The 22,187-nt window shown below is 43.2% G+C and overlaps 1 protein-coding gene across 4 annotated transcripts in view; it reads right to left on the bottom strand.

The window, feature by feature from the left end:
* Window positions 1-22,187, bottom strand: part of DPH1 (diphthamide biosynthesis 1) — a 421,815-nt gene that overhangs the window by 207,035 nt on the left and 192,593 nt on the right. For all 4 annotated transcript variants that reach the window (XM_073565690.1, XM_073565691.1, XM_073565689.1 and 1 more), the window contains one exon: window positions 13,594-13,715. In XM_073565690.1, coding sequence (XP_073421791.1) covers window positions 13,594-13,715 — 122 coding nt within the window. The remainder of the gene's footprint in view (window positions 1-13,593; window positions 13,716-22,187) is intronic.

The following is a 22,187-nucleotide window of genomic DNA, read 5'->3' as shown; positions in this document are numbered from 1 at the left end:
AGCAAAGCACCATCACACCTCCTCCTCCATGCTTCACGGTGGGAACCAGGCATGTAGAGTCCATCCGTTCACCTTTTCTGAGTCGCACAAAGACACGGTGGTTGGAACCAAAGACCTCAAATTTGGACTCATCAGACCAAAGCACAGATTTCCACTGGTCTAATGTCCATCTGCTTGTTGCCTGTCCTTAGCAGTAGTTTCCTAGCAGCTATTTTACCATGAAGGGCTGCTGCACAAAGTCTCCTCTTAACAGTTGTTGTAGCGATGTGTCTGCTGCTAGAACTGTGTGGCATTGACCTAGTCTCTAATCTGAGCTGCTGTTAACCTGCGATTTCTGAGGCTGGTGACTCGGATGACCTTATCCTCCGCAGCAGAGGTGTTGTGAATTCGCTTTCTGGCCTACCTCTGGTTACTAGTGAAGGTAGTGGAGATGGTCATATTGACAGAGGGGTCACGAGTTCGCTTTCTGGTCTCCCTCTGGTGGTTACTGGAGGTAATGGAGCTGATCTGATTAACAGAGGCTTGCCACCTGATAATGAGGAGGACGATTGGAGATCTGGAGTTTCTGACTGGATTTAAGACAGCCGACTCCCTCTATCCCTGCTGGTGATTTTTTCCTGCCTCCTGAGGTCTTAGTTTCCAGCTCAGTCCCTGCATGCTCAGCTAAGTGTTCTTTTGCTATTGTTCACATTTGATCTGGTTTTGTCTATTTCAGTTTTGTGTGGTCAGCCAGCTCCGGCTGGGGCTGTGCTGAATCTCCATCCATATGTTACTGCTTGTGTCAGTTTGTTTTTGTCCCTTATTAGATTGGCCTCTTTTTGCTCTGCTTTCAGAATATACCAGAGTGCTGATATAGTGGGCGAAGTCATGCGACTTCTGTATTTTTCTATCAGACGTGTTAGACATTTTTGCATTGTTTTTTGCGTGATTGCAGTGTCTTTCCTTTCCTGTCCTGTCTAGTTAGTGTGGGACCCATCGTTTGCTCAGTCTATTTTCCTACCTGCGTTTGTGTTTTCATCTTGTCTCACCGACAATATATGTTTGGGGGCTATCTATTCCTTTGGGGTCTGCTCTGGGGCAGTTTAGATTTCCCCTTTCTTGCTTTAGGCCAGGGGTGAGATCTTTCTTCTGCCAAGGGCCATTTTGATATTTATACCACCCTTCGGGGGCTATACAAACTCCACCCACAAAGTATATCCTGACTCTGGCACTGGTGTTAGGACGTAACCTTTCACTGCATACTGTTGTGAATTCACTTTCTGGTCTGCCTCTGGTTGCTGGTGAGGGTGGTGGAGCTGGTTGTATTGACAGAGGAGTTGTGAGTTCTTTTTCCGGGCTCCAACTGGTGGATGCAGGAGGTAATGCAGCTGATCTAATTAACAGAGACCTGCCACCTGATAATGAGGATGAAGATTGGACATCTGAAGCCTCTGACTGGATTTAAGACAGCCAACTCCCTCAATCCCTGCTGGTGATTTTTCCTGCCTCCTGAGGTCTTAGCTTGAGAATGCAGGGACTGAACTGGAAACTAAGTGTTCTTTGCTATTGTTCACATTTGATTTGGTTTTGTCTATTCTGTTTTGTGTGGTCAGCCAGCTCCGGCCAGGGCTGTGCTGAATTTCCATTCTTATGTTATTGTTTGTGCCAGTTTGCTTTTTGTCCCTTATTAGATTGGCCTCTTTTTGCTCTGTCTTCAGAATATGCCACAGTGCTGGTATAGTGGGTGAAGTCTAGTGACTTAAGGGTTTTTTTGCTATCAGAAGTGTTGGACATTTTTGCAGGGTTTTTTTGGCGTGATTGCAGACAGTATCTTTCCTTTCCTGTCCTTTATAGTTAGTGTGGGCCCCATTGTTTGCTCAGCCTATTTTCCTACCTGTGTTTGTGTTTTCATCTTGTCTCACCGACAATATATGTTTGGGGGCCATCTATTCCTTTGGAGTCTGTTCTGGGGCAGTTTAAATTTCCCCTTTTCTTGCTTTAGGCTTATTTAGTCCTCCGGCGTCGAGGCGTCGGATCTCGTCGAGGCGTCTAGAATCATCGTAGGTACGCTCCACGGCTACTGCTAGTTGTGTGGATAGGATCAGGGGTCTGCAATCCGCTTAGTTACCAACCTCTCTGGTTTTCTGTGGCTTAGCTTGGTCTTGTTTTCCTCCTCGGTGACCCAATCACAACAGCATACCCTTCAGTGTTCAGTAGTGAACACTGCGTGTGTATGCTCACAGAGCAAGAAGAAATTAAGGAGCTGGTGGGAGCCAAAATAAAACTACCTGCCAAAGCACTGCAGTCCCTGAGAATTTGCCCGGGGGATGGATAAAAGGTCATTAAGGGCCGTAAATGGCCCTGGGGCCTGAGGTTCCCCACCCCTGCTTTAGGCTTATTTAGCTCTCCGGCTGTGTCGAGGCGTCTAGGATCATCGTAGGTACGCTCCACGGCTACTGCTAGTTGTATGGATAGGATCAGGGGTCTGCAGTCCGCTTAGTTACCATCCTCTCTGGTTTTCTGTGGCTTGGCTTGGTCTTGCTTTCCTCCTCGGAGACCCAATCATAACAAGAGGTGACTCTTGGTCTTCCTTTCCTGGGGCGGTCCTCATGTGAGCCAGTTTCTTAGTAGCGCTTGATTGTGTCCCCAAGTGCAGTGGCAAAAACTTTCAAAGTTTTCCCAATTTTTCGGACTGACTGACCTTCATTTCTTAAAGTAATGATGGCCACTCGTTTTTCTTTACTTAGAATTTGTATTATGGCAAGAAAAAATGCAGCTAACAGTCTATTCAGTAGGACTGTGTATCAGCTGTGTATCCACCAGACTTCTGCATAACACAACTCAGCTGTGTATCCACCAGACTTCTGCACAACACAACTGATGGTCCCAACCCCATTTATAAGGCAAGAAATCCCACTTATTAAACCTGACAGGGCTCACCTGTGAAGTGAAAAACATTTTCGGTGACAGCATCTTGAAGCTCATCAAGATAATGCCAAGAGTGTAAAAAGCAGTAATTAAACCTGTGTCATGTCAGGATCATGTGATTAGTCACATGATGGAAGAGTCACAAGGTAGGCTTAAATGGCTGACTTCCAAAGCTTCCAGTGTTCTGGAGATGCCTGGAAAGAGAGCACTCCAGTAAAGTGCGTGTTAATCTGAATAGTGGGCATTGCTGACTGTTAGCGGGCTGATCCCTATTAGGAAATGGACTGTTTTTGTTTCTGTTTTACAGTTTTGCCCGGAGGGGCGTGTTGACTTTCCAAAGTTTGGTTTTTGCGGTCTTCAATAAATCAACCATTTTCTCAAAGAGACAGTGTTCCGGTTATACCTCTGTGTCCAGCGGATTGAACCGCTCTACCAATATGTTTGTGCCTCCCCAAAGCACAAACAGTCTGTCTCTATGAGAAAGAAAATGCTTGTGCTTCGGGGCGGCCTGTGGGCAGGTCTTTCCTTGATTTCTCTGGCTTACAGCAGTATGATAAGACACTGTCTACAGTTCCACCCCAGAGCACGAGCAATTCATTAAGTGAAAACTTCTAACACTAATTACACAAGAACCACAAGACGGATTTCTTCACCCCAGGTATCATTTTAATCAGTATAACAGCGGGAACATCTGTAGTTTACTCAGCAAAATCCTGTCCAGGTTCACTTTATAACCCCTTTTACTCTGTTTTTCATCTAGACACAAATGAGTCCAGCGGTTTGTCCCTACATTCCTTTCTTGGCTCCATTGTCAGGGCCTTATAGGGTAAAAAGGAATAGCCGTCGAGGAGCAGATGTGCCATTTGCTATATATTGTAGGGTGCCAACCTCTGCTGCAAGGCAGGAAGAGTATAGCAAGCTGAGCAGGATCAGGCACTGCCCGCTGGCTCTTTTCTGGGTGCTGTCTATTTGGGTGATGGTGGTTCTAGTCTGGTTTATTCACTCATTGCCTGGTTGAAGTTTTTAAGAGAAACCATTAAAAGTTATATTTTATTATATCTTTAAATACAGAGTTGATTACGGTGAAATAATCTATGTCTACAGACTTGTACTAAGTTATTTTTGTGATTGTGAATCACTAGTGACTGCAAACTGTGCCACAAATTCTGCCACTTTGGGCCTAATTCATCAAAGCCAGTATTCTGGAGTGAAAAGCTTTGAAAAGTCACAATTCTGGTACAACCTGAGGCTGTGCGAAAGTTTTGTGACTTCTGGCGTTCTAGCACCATTTTTGCACAGCTTCCAACTAAGCACGTGAAGCTGTGGTGGGAAGGGGGGGGTGTTGCTATCATTGCTAGTCAAATTCATGATAAGTGGTGGCATTCTCTACAAGAAAAATCTTACTCCAGCAGGGACTGGAGTAGGATTTGTGGTGAAGTGATAGAGATGCACACAACTCGTCCGACTCTCCAGATTTACAAAGTACAGCACATCTCATCAATATCGGCACGAACAACGCCGGTCTTGATGAATCGGGTGCTCTTTGTCCGAGTTGCTGTTTCCTAAACTCTTCCAATTATACCAGTCACTGGCGATAGTGGAATACTTAGGAGGGAAGAAATTTCACACACTGACTTGCTACAATGATAATATCCTTAAAATAAACTCAACCTTTCAAATAGGTCTGTAAAGGTCCCTAACATAGGTTTTTAAGTTAAATACCTCAATTTGGTAAGTTCTAAAATGTTTCCAGTTTTCCTTCACTTTATTGTGGCATGAGATCTTCATTAATTCTATGTATTATCAATCATTAATAACAGATGCAACATTACTGACTTCACACAATTCTATATGGAAGGCTCTTGTCCACCTAAAACTTAGATTTTCAGACGTGAGTGATGAGTGCTGATCCAGCAGCTCATGCATCAGTGTCTGACACACATATTTCTGGTATCAGTACAGTACAGACAGGGCTCTCTGGAGAATAATGCTATGCTGGGAGGACTCAGCATTTCCTCTTGTTCTCGCCGCTTGTTGACAAATACAAGTTGTATGAGCCCGCTCCCATTATTTTTCATATTTCTATCCTGTAATCCTCTTCCGCCACATAACAGTTCATCTAAGAGTTATTGGTGCGGAGTTCAATGATTGTGTGCCCGTTAGTGATGAGCGAACATGCTCGGATAAGGTGTTATCTGAGCATGCTCCTGCGCTAACCTAGTGTCTTCAGTTGAGTCCCCGCTGCTGCATGTTTCACGGCTGCTCCACATCTGTAACACATGCAAGGGTTGACCAACAACAGCCGCAAGACCTGCAGCCACTGGGACTCTGACATTTTTCGAGCACGCCGATGACACAGATAGCACAGGAGCATGCTCAGATAACACCTTATCCTAGCACATTCGCTCATCACTAATGCACATTTACAAATCTCTATTCTCCCTCATCAGACGTAAGCAAGCAAGGATTTAAAGTGGTTGTCCACTACTCGGACATCCGCTTCTCAATCCTCATGTTTCTCTCTCGAGAAATAACACTTCTACTCCCCTTCAGTGTTTGTGCTATTCCAACTGTGTGGTGACTGGCTCACACTGGAGCCCGTGTGACATTATGTCACGTGATCCCCGTGCCCAATCAGAGCCGGCTTCACTCTCCCCACCTTCAGACAAATCACATATAGCCAAATCTGCTGATCTGTCGCTGCCTCTGGATTCATCCACAGGTGGGGAGACGGCTGCAGCCAATTACTGCCTGTTGAGGGAACCTCAGCATGTGACTTCTATTTCCAGTGAATAGCTGCAGTGGTAATGAGTAGACACCCCTTAAAATTGCTAGAGCGCAGTAGCCAGTAATATATAATATATATTGCTATACACTGTATATAGCTATTTTAAGGGGTGTCGACTCGTTACCGCTGCAGCTAATCACTGGAAGTAGAATATACACTGTGTTCCAAATTATTATGCAAAAAGAGTTTAGGAGTGATAAGGTTAGAATTTTTTTGTTTGTCATTTAAACTCATTGATGGTGATGTGTGTCAGGGCTCTTTATATCACTGAAAGCAATTGCAGATACCTGTGCAAATTAGTTTGGCAGGTGTGTCCAAATAAAGGCAAGACTACTTAAGAAGGCTGTTCCACATTATTAAGCAGCCTACATTTTTTGCCAAAATGGGAAAGAAAGAGGATGTGTCGGCTGCTGAGAAGCAACAAATTGTGGAGTATTTAGGTCAAGGCATGACTAAAATCAACATTGCCAAGACACTTCATCGTGATCATCGCACAATCAAGAAGTGTGTAGCTGATTCCCAGCACACACGTGTGCGTGCTGATAAGGAAAAATTGAGGACTCTTTCCAACAGGCAATTGCGTCAGGTTAAAAGAGCAGCTGCAAAAATGCCTTGTCATAGCAGCAGACAAGTTTTTGAAGCTGCTGGTGCCTCCAACGTCTCCCGAACAACAAGATGCCGGGTCCTTCAGAGGTTTGCAGCTGTGCGTAAGCCATCCTGTCGACCACCTCTATCCACTGCACACAAGCGGAAACTGCTCCAGTGGGCCAAACGATACATGAAGACTGACTTCCAAACTGATTTGTTCACCGATGAGTGCCGTGCAACGCTCGATGGTCCAGATGGATACAGTGGAGGATGGCTGGTTGATTGACACCCCATGAAAACATGGCTAAGGCGCCAACAAGGAGGAGGTGGAGTAATGTTTTGGGCTGGAATCATGGGAAGAGAGATTGTCGGCCCCTTTAGGATCCCTGAAGGGGTAAAGATGAACTCCATAATCTATGTGGAGTTTCTAAAACAGAGGAAGAGGAAGAACCGTGCTTTCCGCAGCAAGATCATTTTCATGCATGATAATGCACCGTCTCATGCTGCAAATAACACATCTACATCTCTGGCTGCTATGGGCATAAAACAGGACAAACTTATGGTATGGCCACCATCTTCCCCTGACCTCAACCCCATTGAGAACCTCTGGAGCATCATCAAAAGGAGTGTCTATGATGGCGGGAGGCAGTTCACATCTAAGCAACAGCTCTGGGAGGGTATTCTGTCCACATGCAAAACAATTGAAGCACAAACCATCCAAAAACTGACAAATTCAATGGACGAGAGAGTTCAGAAGCTTCTTTTGAACAAGGGGTCCTATGTGCAAATGTAACATCACCTAGAATAAAGTTTTGACTTGAAAACTGTTTGATTTCATTTTGTAATAAGCTGATAATGCTTATAATTTCACAATTGACCATTTTTTGTTCAAAATAAAAAAGGTTGAAAACTCTGCTGTGCATAATAATTTGGAACATGCATTTTGAGTGTTTCTTATTTTTTAAAATATACTGTTTTCATAGGTAGTTTGTTCAAAAACATTGCAATTATACTAGAATAGTAGATGACTGGAAAATAACAATGAATGCAATTCATATAGGTAATTTAGAGAAAATAGGAGGAAATATTTTTTGCATAATAATTTGGAACACAGTGTATATATGCATACACATATATATACTGTATACACATACATACACACCACTGTAGGCTAGGCTACATTTAGTGTGGCAATAACAATATTTATTATACTTATATAGCGCCATCATATTCCACAGCACTTTACAGACATTATTGGCACTGTCCCTTATTGAGGCTCACAATCTGCATTCCATTCCCTATCAGTATGTCTTTGGAGACTGGGAGGAAACCCAAGCAAACACGGGGAGAACATACAACTCGTTGCAGATGTTGTAATTGGCGGGATTTGAACCCAGGACCCCAACGTTGCAAAGCAACAGGAGTAATTAATGAGCCCACCACGGCATTAAAAAAAACCCCAAAAAAACCAAACATTTAATTTGTAGCAAATTGCACCCAATGTACCAAAATGATGCACTACAAATAAATATATGCCTTTCTAATGGCTGTACATGTAATTTCAGGGCCAGAGGGCTGTCAGTCACAATCGCTGGTTGCCGAATCCCATGCCGCTGGTGCATCTTTCTTCATCTGGGGTCCACATTGCAGTAGAAAATTGCACACTGAAGGCTTTTTATACAATACTGTGCTATCGCAATGGTCTCATTTCTTGCACAATTCAAGTATGTGCCCCTATGTACAAATATCACCTAGAGATCCATATGCACCGCACACCTTACCAGACCCAGGATGAGTCACTTTACGATGGACACAGAAAGGGGACAGTTGGACAGCAGATGGATTAAAGCCAAGTTTATTCTGCTGTGACACGAGCTTTACGAAAGTGATAGATCTTACCCATGGGGGCAAGTAATGAAGAGGAATAGTCAAAGAAAAGAAGCTGCATTCCTCTAACTGACATATCGATCAGCTTACTGAATCAAAGCTATTGACCCAAAAAGACGCTCTCCTTCCCCGGACAGAAATAAGCCTGCAATACTCTGTGCCTACAGAAGAGGGCAGTGTCGAGCTCAGGTAGATGACTGCTAATTTGTTCTGTCTGTTTATCGCAACTATTCATTCTCAAGGGGCATCGACAAGGGGTTAATGTTTCGGAATGCTTTTATTTCTGCTGCTTCTTCTCCATCATTTCAGACAATGCAGTGTACCCATGGAACTTTATTTTTGTCCTTGGTACGCAGGTTTCAACAGCTACGAGGGTTTTGGAATAGGTTTTTTCCCCTCTCATCGTTCGGTCTTCTGCGTTGCAGCCTGTATGTTGCTACAGGAACTGACGTGAGGTCACGGCAAGGTGTTTTCGCTCGCAGAATGCAATACAATATTACATTTGACAGAAATGAGGTGCTGACTCAACAGAGGTAAAACGTGTTGTTCTGAATTGCCCTATTTATTGAAGTTATTACAGTTGCTCCTTGTACAATACAAAGAAAAAAAATGCCCAGTGTATTTATACACCACCCAATCCCACCTGGGCAATGTGAGTTGGTGCATTCCCATCTCCTACATACATGACCCTATGGGTGCGGCATAGGTGCGGGTCCCACCAAAAAGACCGGTATCTGTCCAAGAACAGGGCCCTAATTTTAATGTTGGGACCCAGATTTTAAAAGTATACTGTCAAGTTTGAATCTTATCTCCTATCCATTGGATAAGGGATCACCTCCCAATCACTGGGGGGGGTCCAACCACCATTACCTCCACTGAACCTAAAAACCAGGGCACTGAAGCACTCCGTGTGAATGGTGCAATACTCGATCACATTGCCGCTCCATTTGCTCTTTATGGAACCACTGGAGATGGCGGAGCAAAGCGCTCCGATATGTTCAGCACTCCCATAAGAATATAGAGAGTGAATGTGCACATAATTGACCACAGCTCCATTCACACAGGGCCGCTCTCTGGTTCAGCGGGGGACTCAGCGGTCAGGAAGTAAGGCTTCTTTTACACTTGCCTTGCTTTTGCAGGCCGTTTTTGCGTCCTCAATAGATTTCTAGAAGGCCGCAAAAACGGCTAGCAAAAAATCTTCGGAGCGCCTTACGGGCCGTATTTACGGCCGTGAAAAAATATCGAGCTTGCTTGATTTTTTTCACGGCTAACGGACACGGGCCCCATTGAAATCAATGGTCCCGCAAAAACGGAAGCTTGTTTTTGCGGTACACCGTGAAGACGTATTTGTGGAACGCCGTATTTTTTTCCCCCAACTTTTCAAAACCTAATCCAAAACAGAAAAAGGGCGATCCGAGACGATTTTTGCGGCACATTTTTGAGGCAGACTGTGACAATTACGGCAATACAGCCCACAAAAACGGGCTGCAAAAAACACGGAAACTGCAACAGAAGCCTTATTCCTTATCCCAAGGACAGGTAATAACTTTCAAACTTGAGAATATCCCTTTAAAGAGAACCTGATAGCACAATTTTTTAGTGTAAAAAGTTAATACGGTACATGGCTGTAATGACGCTGACTAAATTGATTATTTTGGTGAAGTAGTCCGCTTTGTTGTTCCTCTTTAATTTGAAGTTTTCTTTTAATTAGATTTCGGTGCACAGGGGCCGGACTGTACACAGGGTCTTCTCCTCCCTGTCTGTGATTCCCCGACACCTCCGCCTACCTCTGGTCTCTGAATGAAATCTCAGCAGTGACCTGTCATTCATAGACCGGAGACAGGCGGAGGGGCCGGGGAATCACAGACAAGGAGGAGAAGACCCTGTGTACAGTCCGGCCCCTGTGCACCGAAACATAATAATATAAAACTGCAAATGCTGATTAAATAAGAACCACAAAGTGGATTTCTTCAGCAAAAGTATCAATTTAATTTGTATTACAGCGCCATTACAGTCATGTCTTTACTTTGCATTACAAAATCATGCTGACAAGTTCACAAGCTTGTGGGAGCAATTTATGGGAGCAAATTCTGCTGACAGATTGCCGTTAACTAAGTGCACTTGGAACATTGAAGCAGGAAAACTAACTGAAACATTTTAAAGATAGGGGACAATTCCTATTTCCTTTTATACCAGAAAACTGGCAAATAAAAGTTAGACGTTTTTCTTTTGCCATTTTTACTCCAGTTCTGACACTTTTCTGGAACACTTCCTTTATCTGAAGCCTCACCTTCTAGACCTTAAATACTGTGGTCTCACCTGCCAGCACCAAACAAGTAAAGATTTTTCACACAAAAATATGGCCAATAAAATTGATTCCTCAAAGTTTATCTTCATAATTATCCCAAGTTACTTGAACGCTGGCCATACACGATATAGCAGAAATTAGAGAATTGTTTTGCAGGACCCTGGGTTTAGAGGAAACGTCAGTGTTCTGATCCTGCCAAAATGGAGTTGACGTGTTTCGACAGCACTAGGCAGTCTTAACCATGAGTCACGAGTAAGACTGCTTAATGCAGTTGAAACCCGTCAACCAGGGCTGTGGAGTCGGAGCTCATTTTGGTGGAGTCGGTATAAAATGGTTTGACTCAGACTCCTAAAATATATAATAAATTGGGTACAGTAGTTCAATGCAGAATGTGCTGAATATTTTTTCATAGGAATTTGGGAAAGTTATGAAATGTCCTATTAATGGCTGTTCTATTCCTGATCTAAGGCTACATTCACACACAGCGTTTTTGCTGCGTTTTTTGAGGATACGTTTTTCAGCTGCAAAAGCAGATCAGCTTTTTAAAAAACCGCATCACCTGAAAGGTTTTTTAGGTCGTAGATAATGTTTTCAACAGCAAAAGCAGATTAGAAATCTGCTCTATCCATCCATTTATCCATATCTGTCTATCCATATCTTACCTGTACCAAAAAGAATGAAAGCCGGGTAGCACACAGACTAACACTCCTTTTTTTTTTTTTTTTAGCACCAGTCAGGTACACCTCATAGCTGCCCAAAAGGACGCCCAGGACAGGCATTGCTCGTCTTCAGTAAAACGTCAACATCAATTGATAGTTGGAATAAATAGACTGCATTCATCACATCTTAAGGTGCAGGCTTTATTTTCAAGTGTAGGGGTCTGCAGTATAAGGTTCTGCAGCAGCTGAGGTGTGCAGTATGAGATTCTATGGAACAGTATGAGGTTCTGCCCCCCCCTAGTTTTGATCCTGGCTAAAACCGTTTCTTATAGATATGGCGAACCCTCAGGTAACCCTAAATGAAGGTCAATGGACACAGGTGGCTGAATTGAAGGAATTGCTTAATCACCCATTTACCGTGAGTAAAAAATTACAAGCTGAGGATTTAACTCCTGGCATTTTCATAAGGGAGTGGAAGAACTTGCTATTTTGCCTGTCCCAAAGAGGAGATTTAATCGCAGATGGCATTTCTGCTTCAATGAAACGGAGAGACACAGCTATTGGAAAATAAAATTTTTCTGGCAGCTGTTTATGTGGACCCAAGTCATCGTATATTGCTTGATGATCGACAGCTTACCAAAGGAAAAGAAGCTCTGACTGAGGTAGCAGTTAGGATGAGTGGCCTACAGGAGGACTGCCAGGCGCAAGAGGACTTGGGTCCTGACAGTGCTACTGCTGCCATATCTTCATCCTCATCAGATGAGGAGTTTGACTTTGACAAGTATTTGGATGACATGGAGCAGGCAAAGCGTCGCTGCAAGGAAAAAGATTTCACTCCGTCTCCTATAGCAAGCAGATTGACCATATTTCAGCAAAATGTTTCACTTGCTGTCAAAGAAAAATTCAACCGTTCATCAAAACTGACTGCATGAGGCAATTCCTTTATACTTGGAAATTGTTAGAGATGTTGCCCATGTGGTTACGGCTTTGCCTCCAACCCAAGTTACTGTAGAGAGGTTGTTCTCTGGCCTTAAAATTATTAGGTCAGATTTGAGGTCATCTATGAAGGAGGATCTGATGGAGGCGATACTATTTCTTAGAACAAATCCATAGACTGCACAAATGGTATTTAGTATGTTTTTGTTGAAAACTGCTTTTTGCCACTTACATAGTTTATTACATAGTGATATATATATATATATATATATATATATATATATATATATATACACACACACACAGTGTATATATATATATATATATATATATATATGTAATCAATATTACATAGTGTATTACATATTTACAATTTATTACAGTTGTTTGTGTTGCATTCCAATAAATATTATGTTCTATCTAAATGTCTTGATTATTGTATCATAAAAATGATTAAATGTCTGATGTTCACATTGTACTACAATAAATTTTTCACTTAAATATAAGCAATATATGTTGGAGTCGGTGGAAGGGAAATTGAGGAGTCGAAGTCGCAGGTTTGGCTTACCGACTCCACAGCCCTGCCGTCAACTGGGGTCACGTCAACCATATACATTTTTCTTTTGGATGCACTATAATTTCTTTTAAAAAAGAAAAAGAAAATCCAGTCCTGTTGAGCCAGACTCCAATTTTTTCTATTGTCCTTGATGTGAGGCCAGGGTGAGGCCGGTGTCTGAGACCCAGGTGGATGAGCAAAGAGCAACTGGGTGAGCTGGAATTAAGTTTTTTTAATTGACAAAATGGAGCCCTGTGATCACCTCCTACTTGTTAGCATCCCTGGCTCTTCGTTTGATTAGCTGGCCTGGTGTGACTCCATTTGTGCATCATTCCACAGCGATGACGATGCGTCAGGCAAGCTAATAAAAAGAGGAGCTTGGGATGCAGGGAGGTAGGATGTGCCTCGCAGGGCTTCTGTTCAGCAGCTACTAAATAATGAGTCCTGCAAATTTATTTGCTCATCTTGATGAGGCAACAGTTTGCCGAAAAATTGTTCAGCGTACAGCAATCTCTTCCGACTCCCCTTTATACATGAGTATTCAGCTTAGTAACGGGGAGAGAGGGGAAAGCCGCTGTCAGATACCTCTGGCATCGTCTTACCTTCCCTGAAAACAGTAGGATTGAGTACTGAAATTCTAACTGCCCGATCCTTCACTTTCCAACATCTGTTGGAGACATTGGAGCCACCAAACCCATCAGCTGGGTTGATGCAGTCGACTGTCATCTAATGTGTATGGGGCCTTAAGAATTCTGTAACTAATGTAACCATCCCATTATCCTGGTTACTTACTAGTAGGTGACCCCGATAACAAATTTCCTTTTACTAGCAGTATATTCTGTAAAAACAATTTTATTTTCTGCAAGACAAATTGCAATAAAGTTACTGTACATTGTTTTTCTAGACTTGTTACCCAACATTTCACTCCTGAACAATTGAAATATAGAAAAAGATATAAACTTACTCAGGCAGCTGTGCCCATAATGTACCAGGAAGTCGGCTCCTAGTGCCCGAGCGGTGTAATCATCCACGCAGCACGCTCCGTATGTCACATCTCCCATCACCACGGTCTCTGCCGACGTAAATCTATGGCCAAGAAACAAGGACATGAGACCAGCAGGGAATATTCATTGCGGACTTAAAAACACATGATAAATGATGTGTACTAAAAATGGGCATGAGACATGAAAAAAGTATATTTGTCCAAACTCCCACTGCAATATAAATGGAAAGAAAAGCAAAGAGAGCAACAGATACAATGAGAGCAGTTTTGGTAACATAACCTTAGGGCCATAGAATATCATAACGGGGAATAAGCACGTATGACGTGGGGGTCATGTGGGGGTCATGCAATTCTGAAAAACGGTGGCAGCTCAATTTCCTCCTGGAAAAATAAGTTTAACAAACTAGGTGGCATAATGTCATACAACGGAAAATGTGGCTGCAAGACCTTTGAAACTTTAAGACATAACTACATTGTACTGTAAGTGATATACCACTGCTGCTGTTAAAGAGAACTTGTCATCAGATTCATGCTGCCTGAAAGACAGGAAGGCGTGAATCACAAACTGGCTGCTCAAGTGGTAAATTTTACTCAAACACTTTGAAGAGTCGGCCAAGAACCGACTATACAATGTGGTCACTGGCAGGCATTGCACCACCAATATCACTATCATGATTTACAGACTTCATCACATGTACACACCTCTACAACGTCACTGGCAAAGTACTGGAGGGGAGATATGCATCACTGAGGTTATTAGCTTCAGTGATAAGAACCTAGGAAAATGCTCCAGCACACTATGTTTAGGGCTAGGTTGAGTGAACAGCTGTAAAGTGGGTGAATTAAAGCGGACAAATACACAGCCTACTTACTCACTCAGTATTGGATGTGCCTGGAGGTGCAAGCCCCAGAGCTGTGTTTTAATGATAAGGAATGCTAAACTTCTTTTGTTATTTCTGAGCGAGCATATCTCAGAAGCAACACGGACTGTGCCTTACGTTATGTTTTTCTTTTCCCGTTAGGCCAGAAAAGCCATGCAGATTTTGTTAACGCTGCACTGGTTTATGCAGTACCCTTAATAAACCATTGGAAGATTTAAAGAAACAGGGTTCTTGTGTCTACCTCTACGTATAGCTGAGTGAGCCGATCTACCACAACACATAGGGAGAGATCGGTCAGTCAAAGTGAGATAAGCAACCAGGGACACTGTCATATCTGCTACAGATCGACTAATCAGTTCAATGATGAGCACTTGCTATGTCACATCTCCATCACTACGATCTTTTACAGCATAAATCTATGGCCAAGAAACAAAAGGTATGAGATTCTGAGAAGCTACCACTTAAACATCAGTTTATGCTAGGGCATGCTCAGAACAATGAATGTTAAATTGTCTACCTATTAGTAAATCAGAAGTTCGAACATAAGCTATTAAGGGTTGTTAAATATTATACTTTCTTTGCAGACCCAAATCAGCTCTACATTGTAGCAAGAAGGCTGAATTTGCCCTGTAACTCATATATGCCAATCCCAGTTACAGGGGAAATCGGTAATTAATAAGTATATAGCAATGTTGAAATAACCCACCAAAGTTCTTTTAAGACCTTGTAAGGTACAAAATGTGTAAAATAAAGACACATCCGTTCAAGACAGGCTCTGCAGAGCCCTGTTCTCAGGATTAGAGATGATTGGGCTCTCCATGCATGTGTTGTGACTGTCACACAGCCGCGACACATGCAGCTGCGGCGCTGAACTGCTGATCAGCAGGAGGGATCCAGGTATATGGGTTCCCACGGCAGCTTGATCGGTAAGCACTATAGCTTGCCGAATAATGAGGGAGCTGAAGATATTCGCTCATCTCTACTCAGGATCACTGGGTTTTCCAGTGATCAGCAAGTTTACCCTATCACATTTTCATTTTTACTAAAGTAACAACAGGAAGTACAGCCATTGTTATCTATGAATTAGCTTCTCAGACGCTAAGGAGAATTCCTACTTATTGATTGAGTAGGCTGAGCGAACATAAATTGTAAACAAATTCAATGGTAACAACACATCACTAGACTACAGTCATGGCCAAATGTTTTCAGAACGACACCAATTTTGTTTTTTCTTGCAAAGCCAAAGAATGTCCTGTTTACATAATTTTAATGATCTTCATGTTATGTAAAGAGAAAATGGTTACAAGGACAAGTTTTGGATACCATTATTATGATGATTTGAAATATCAAAGCAGACGAGTGTCTTTAAAAGGTTGCTGGTGCTTTAAATTATTGGCTTCTTATATTGGACATAGCCATCATTTCTTTGTATCAAAAGGGCTTTACAGGCAAGGACATTGCTGTTTGTAAGATTGCCCCTAAACAAACCATTTATCGGATCATCAATAACTTCAATGTGAGAGGTTTAATTACTGTGAAGAAAGCTTCAGTGTGTCAAAGAAAGGCCTGCAAGCACTAGGACCATCTCCTAAAGAATTAAGTTTTGGGACTGGTTCAATACCAGTTAAGAGCTTGCTCAGGAAAGCACCAAGCAGGTGCAAGTAGATCTGCATGCACAGTGAGGTGAAAGCTTTTGTAGACTATTTATGCAGACTAAGGCCTCTTTCACACATCCGGTTTTAGTAATCCGCCACGATGCGGCGAAATTTTTAATAACCGGATCCAGCACCGGATCCGGTTTTGTCCCATAAGCTTTAATGGTCGCCGCATCGTGCCGGATGGTTATGCGTCGTGTCCGGTTGTTGCCGGACACGGCATAAATTAGCCGTCCGGCATCTGCAAAAAACGTTCCCTGCAACGTTTTTTGTCAGCGCCGGACCGGCTTTTTCCACAGCGCATGCCCGGACTCTGTGAATGTTAACCCCACAAGTGCCCGGCGAGAGAGAGATCTCTCTCTGTCACCCGGACACTTGTGAGAGATCTCTCTCGCCGGGCACTTGTGGGGTTAACACTCACAGTGTCTGGGTGAGAGAGAGAGAGATCTCTCTGTGGGGTTAACCCCACAAGTGCCCGGCAAAAGAGAGAAATTCTCTCGCCTGGACACTAAGTGTTAACCCCCCATGTCTCTCTCTCTCCACCCCCCTCCCCTCTCCTATCCTCTCCTCTCCTCCCCTCACCTCCCTTTCAGCAGCTGTCTCTCATCGGCTGCCTCTGTCCACCTCGTCCTGCGGCTCCTTTAAGTAATGTCCGAGCCGTATCTCTCGCCGCACACACATCCGGTGTCACGGCTGCAGGCCGGATGCGGCGGCCCGGCTTTTCGCCGCACACCGCCGGACCCCAAACACCGGATGTGTGAAAGTAGCCTTAAAGGGACAAAGCTATTTTCTCTGGTGAAGTCCCATTCATATGATTTGGGATGTATGGAAGAACGATTGGAGAAAAGGTGAGTTCTACAAAGATTTCTGTGTCATGCCAACAGTAAAGCATCCTGAGACCATTCATGTGTGGGGTGGATTTTCATCTAAGGCAGTGGGCTCACTCACAATTGTGAACACTGCCATGAATAGAGAGTGGTTTTTAAACATCCTTCCACAGCAACTTCTTCCAACAATCAAGGTGCAATTTGATGAAGAACAATGCTTTTCCACCATGATGGATGGAGACCATGTCACAAGGTATAAGTGATTATCAAAAGGCTTGGTGAACAAAACTGACATTTTGAGTTGATAGCCAGGAAACTCCTCAAATCTCAATCAAATTGACAATTTGTGGTCAATCTTCAAAATCTACAAGAATGGGCTGTCATCGATCAGGATTTAGCCCAGCAGAAGTCGGGAAAAATAAGGGTCAATACTGTAAATATTGAGGCTTTTTATAACCTTGATGTATTGGTCAATAAAAGTTTAAAAACTTATCTACTATAGAATTGTCTAATTCTGTCTCTGTCTGTAATGGAAATCCTGCCTTGCTGATTGGTCGCGGGAGTTAGGCCGCGACCAATCAGCAACAGTTGCTTAGTCATCGCGGCAACACGTCTGCATTGCTTATTGTACAGGCACATTACAGCCATTAAAGGCATCACTGCAGCGTCGCTCATTACACAGGCACAGTCCTGTACATACAGTGGGGCAAAAAAGTATTCAGTCAGTCAGCAATAGTGCAAGTTCCACCACTTAAAAAGATGAGAGGCGTCTGTAATTTACATCATAGGTAGACCTCAACTATGGGAGACAAACTGAGAAAAAAAAATCCAGAAAATCACATTGTCTGCTTTTTTTTCATTTTATTTGCATATTATGGTGGAAAATAAGTATTTGGTCAGAAACAAGCAATCAAGATTTCTGGCTCTCACAGACCTGTAACTTCTTCTTTAAGAGTCTCCTCTTTCCTCCACTCATTACCTGTAGTAATGGCACCTGTTTAAACTTGTTATCAGTATAAAAAGACACCTGTGCACACCCTCAAACAGTCTGACTCCAAACTCCACTATGGTGAAGACCAAAGAGCTGTCAAAGGACACTAGAAACAAAATTGTAGCCCTGCACCAGGCTGGGAAGACTGAATCTGCAATAGCCAACCAGCTTGGAGTGAAGAAATCAACTGTGGGAGCAATAATTAGAAAATGGAAGACATACAAGACCACTGATAATCTCCCTCGATCTGGTGCTCCACGCAAAATCCCACCCCGTGGGGTCAGAATGATCACAAGAACGGTGAGCAAAAATCCCAGAACCACGCGGGGGGACCTAGTGAATGAACTGCAGAGAGCTGGGACCAATGTAACAAGGCCTACCATAAGTAACACACTACGCCACCATGGACTCAGATCCTGCAGTGCCAGACGTGTCCCACTGCTTAAGCCTGTACATGTCCGGGCCCGTCTGAAGTTTGCTAGAGAGCATTTGGATGATCCAGAGGAGTTTTGGGAGAATGTCCTATGGTCTGATGAAACCAAATTGGAACTGTTTGGTAGAAACACAACTTGTCGTGTTTGGAGGAAAAAGAATACTGAGTTGCATCCATCAAACACCATACCTACTGTAAAGCATGGTGGTGGAAACATCATACTTTGGGGCTGTTTCTCTGCAAAGGGGCCAGGACGACTGATCCGGGTACATGAAAGAATGAATGGGGCCATGTATCGTGAGATTTTGAGTGCAAACCTCCTTCCATCAGCAAGGGCATTGAAGATGAAACGTGGCTGGGTCTTTCAACATGACAATGATCCAAAGCACACCGCCAGGGCAACGAAGGAGTGGCTTCGTAAGAAGCATTTCAAGGTCCTGGAGTGGCCTAGCCAGTCTCCAGATCTCAACCCTATAGAAAACCTTTGGAGGGAGTTGAAAGTCCGTGTTGCCAAGCGAAAAGCCAAAAACATCACTGCTCTAGAGGAGATCTGCATGGAGGAATGGGCCAACATACCAACAACAGTGTGTGGCAACCTTGTGAAGACTTACAGAAAACGTTTGACCTCTGTCATTGCCAACAAAGGATATATCACAAAGTATTGAGATGAAATTTTGTTTCTGACCAAATACTTATTTTCCACCATAATATGCAAATAAAATGAAAAAAAAACAGACAATGTGATTTTCTGGATTTTTTTTTCTCAGTTTGTCTCCCATAGTTGAGGTCTACCTATGATGTAAATTACAGACGCCTCTCATCTTTTTAAGTGGTGGAACTTGCACTATTGCTGACTGACTAAATACTTTTTTGCCCCACTATATTCTGGAGTACAATACATTAGGTAACAGCAGAAAAGTGACTGCAGCTCTGGGTGTAACTGGAGTACAATACATTAGGTAACAGCAGAAAAGTGACTGCAGCTCTGGGTGTAACTGGAGTACAATACATTAGGTAAGATCTGAACAGTGACTGCAGCTCTGGCTGTAACAGGAGTATAATACATTAGGTAAGAGCAGAACGGTGACTGCAGCTCTGGGAGTAACTGGAGTACAATACATTAGATAACAGCAGAACAGTGACAGCAGCTCTGGGTGTAACTGGAGTATAATACATTAGGTAACAGCAGAACAGTGACTGCAGATCTGGGTGTAACTGGAGTACACTACATTAGGTAACAGCAGAACAGTGACTGCAGCTCTGGGTGTAAAAGAAGGACATTAGGTAAGAGCAGAACGGTGACTACAGCTCTGGGTGTAACTTGCGTACAATACATTAGGTAAGTGCAGAACAGTGGCTGTAGCTCTGGGTGTAACTGGACTACAATACATTAGGTAAAAGCAGAATAGTGACTGCAGCTCTGGGAGTAACTGGCGTACAATACATTAGATAACAGTAGAACAGTGACTGCAGCTCTGGCTGTAACTGGAGTACAATACATTAGGTAACAACAGAACAGTGAAAGCAGCTCCGGGTGTAAGATGAGTATAATACACTAGATGGTGGCCCGATTCTATCGCATCAGGTAGTTTAGAGTCTCTGTTAAAATAAAAAATAGTTATATACTCGCCTTCCGACAGCCCCCGGACTCTGTCCCGCCTCTCACCACGCTCCCGGCATCTTCCGGTCCCAGTAATGATTAGCGAGAAGGGCCGGAGATGACGTCACTCTTGCGAGAGCGTGACGTCTTCAGCGGTGTTTCGCACAAAGCATTACTGGTACCGGAAGATGCCGGGAACGTGGTGAAAGGAGGGACAAAGTCCGGGGGCCGTCGGAAGGTGAGTATATCACTATTTTTCATTTTAACAGAGACTCTAGAATACCCGATGCGATAGAATCGGGCCACCATCTTGTCACTAATAATTGTACTTCAGTAATCATAGAAATATCAGACTAAAAGTTCTATCAACACTGAAGCAGCAAACGTTGTGACAACCATATGTGTCGTTCTCAAAACTTTTGGCCTGGACTGTAGACCGTTTTGTAAAGAAAAAAAAAAAGCTGCTGCAATAAAACTAAGATGCCACTATTTGTAGACAAGATGTGTATGGGAGAGTTGGGAAAGATTGCTTGCACTGCATGTTCTCTCCTATAGATGAGAAGCGTTTGGGGGTTGTGCTTAGTGATCAACGTGCAATATCATATATTAAAGGGGTTGTCCTGTCATACCACCCATGTCCTATTGGTGACATATCCTTTAAGTAATATTGGGTAATTTCGTATGAACATTCACTGACAATATTGCAATTCTCTTCAACTTGGTGTCCGATTTTTAATTTTTTTTTATATAGTGCATTGCAAAGAATTTAAATTAACCTGCTGTTGTATTATCAGTGCTCGTGAATGCGTTTGTAGCTATTCTGGAAACATTACACAATATGGCAGGCTACGCTCTTCTCGAGCAGTGATATTTTGAACCTCACACTGGCAGAGTGGCAGATGTCAGACAAACCTGTTATTAGCTTACGATCAAAATTCACAAAACATATTCATTATGAAAGCTGTGATTATTGAGAAGTCTTCTGACAGATAGATCTCCGCATTGGAAACACAAGTGTTGAGGAAAACAGCAAGTGCTTTAATGCTAAGCAGATAAGGATGAAAAGTACATCACAGATTAGACAAAACACTAATGTGTTTGTTTTACTCTCCTTGATTTGCTCGGATTCTTATCAGCTCCATTGAAAAGGACTTGCAGAGCGTGACACTGACTCGTGTGCGCTGTACCACACTAGGACTTTTATTTTACAGCAATCGATCACTGGATTTTGAGGGGGTTGTTAAAGATCAGCAAAATAGATGTCTGCTTTATTTTGACCCATAAACAGCCGCACTCTTTTCCCTTGTTTGTGTTATTTTGCAGCTCAGCTCCATCCACTTGATCCTGGTGTACTGACCGTCTATCTTGCATGTAAAGGGGTCTTCTGACGCTTCCCACAACAGATGTCGGGGAAAGATGTGGTGAATTTCAATGCCTGATACTTATGCTTTAAAGAGGCAGTCTCATCATCTGAAACCGGAGCACACAGCTCCCCTGCCTCTGTTTGACTGACAGATCAGACTACAGGCCAGAACTGTTCGGACCAGAGACATCTTTGCATCACTACTCAGAACTGTTCGGACCAGATGCATCTTTGCACCACTAGGACCACTAGCCAGAACTGTTCGGATCTGAGGCATTTTTGCACCACTAGCCAGAACTATGCTCTCTCCAATGCCACTTCTACAGCAAGAGAAGTGCAGTGGCACTGAAGCTAGCCAAGACCGAGAGCTAACGGTACATGCCAGTGTTCCTCGCCATCTTGAAACCAGTGCTTACATGCTCAACAGAAAGCGCTAATAAGAAGTACCGTAAATTGCAAAGTTAATTGTCTATACGAGCACTTCACAATTTTACCCACTTTACATTATGATGAGGCTCATCCTTTATGTTCCATGTATGGCACTGATCAAAAGGAATAGCTGCAACTCCATTTAGGTCTATGGGACTGATTAAGATAGCTGAGGGCTGTACTAGGTTCCCTCCATTAGACCCCACAGTCACTAAATAGACGCTGCAAGTGGGGAAGAACCGATGAAATGGTGACCCCTGCTACCGTCATTCCAGTGAAGGTGAGTGCAGCTAGATCCAAGACTAGGGCAGCAAACTGAAGCGCTGACCAGGGAGAAGTCAAGCCTAGCTATGACCAGGATCGTTCCATGTTATAA

The sequence above is a fragment of the Dendrobates tinctorius genome, unplaced genomic scaffold (assembly GCF_039654945.1).
Source record: "Dendrobates tinctorius isolate UK_male_01 unplaced genomic scaffold, ASM3965494v1 ptg000016l, whole genome shotgun sequence".
NCBI lineage: Eukaryota > Metazoa > Chordata > Amphibia > Anura > Dendrobatidae > Dendrobates > Dendrobates tinctorius.
Note: the sequence above shows the minus strand (reverse complement) of the source record. Positions and strands in the feature narration are given on the sequence as shown.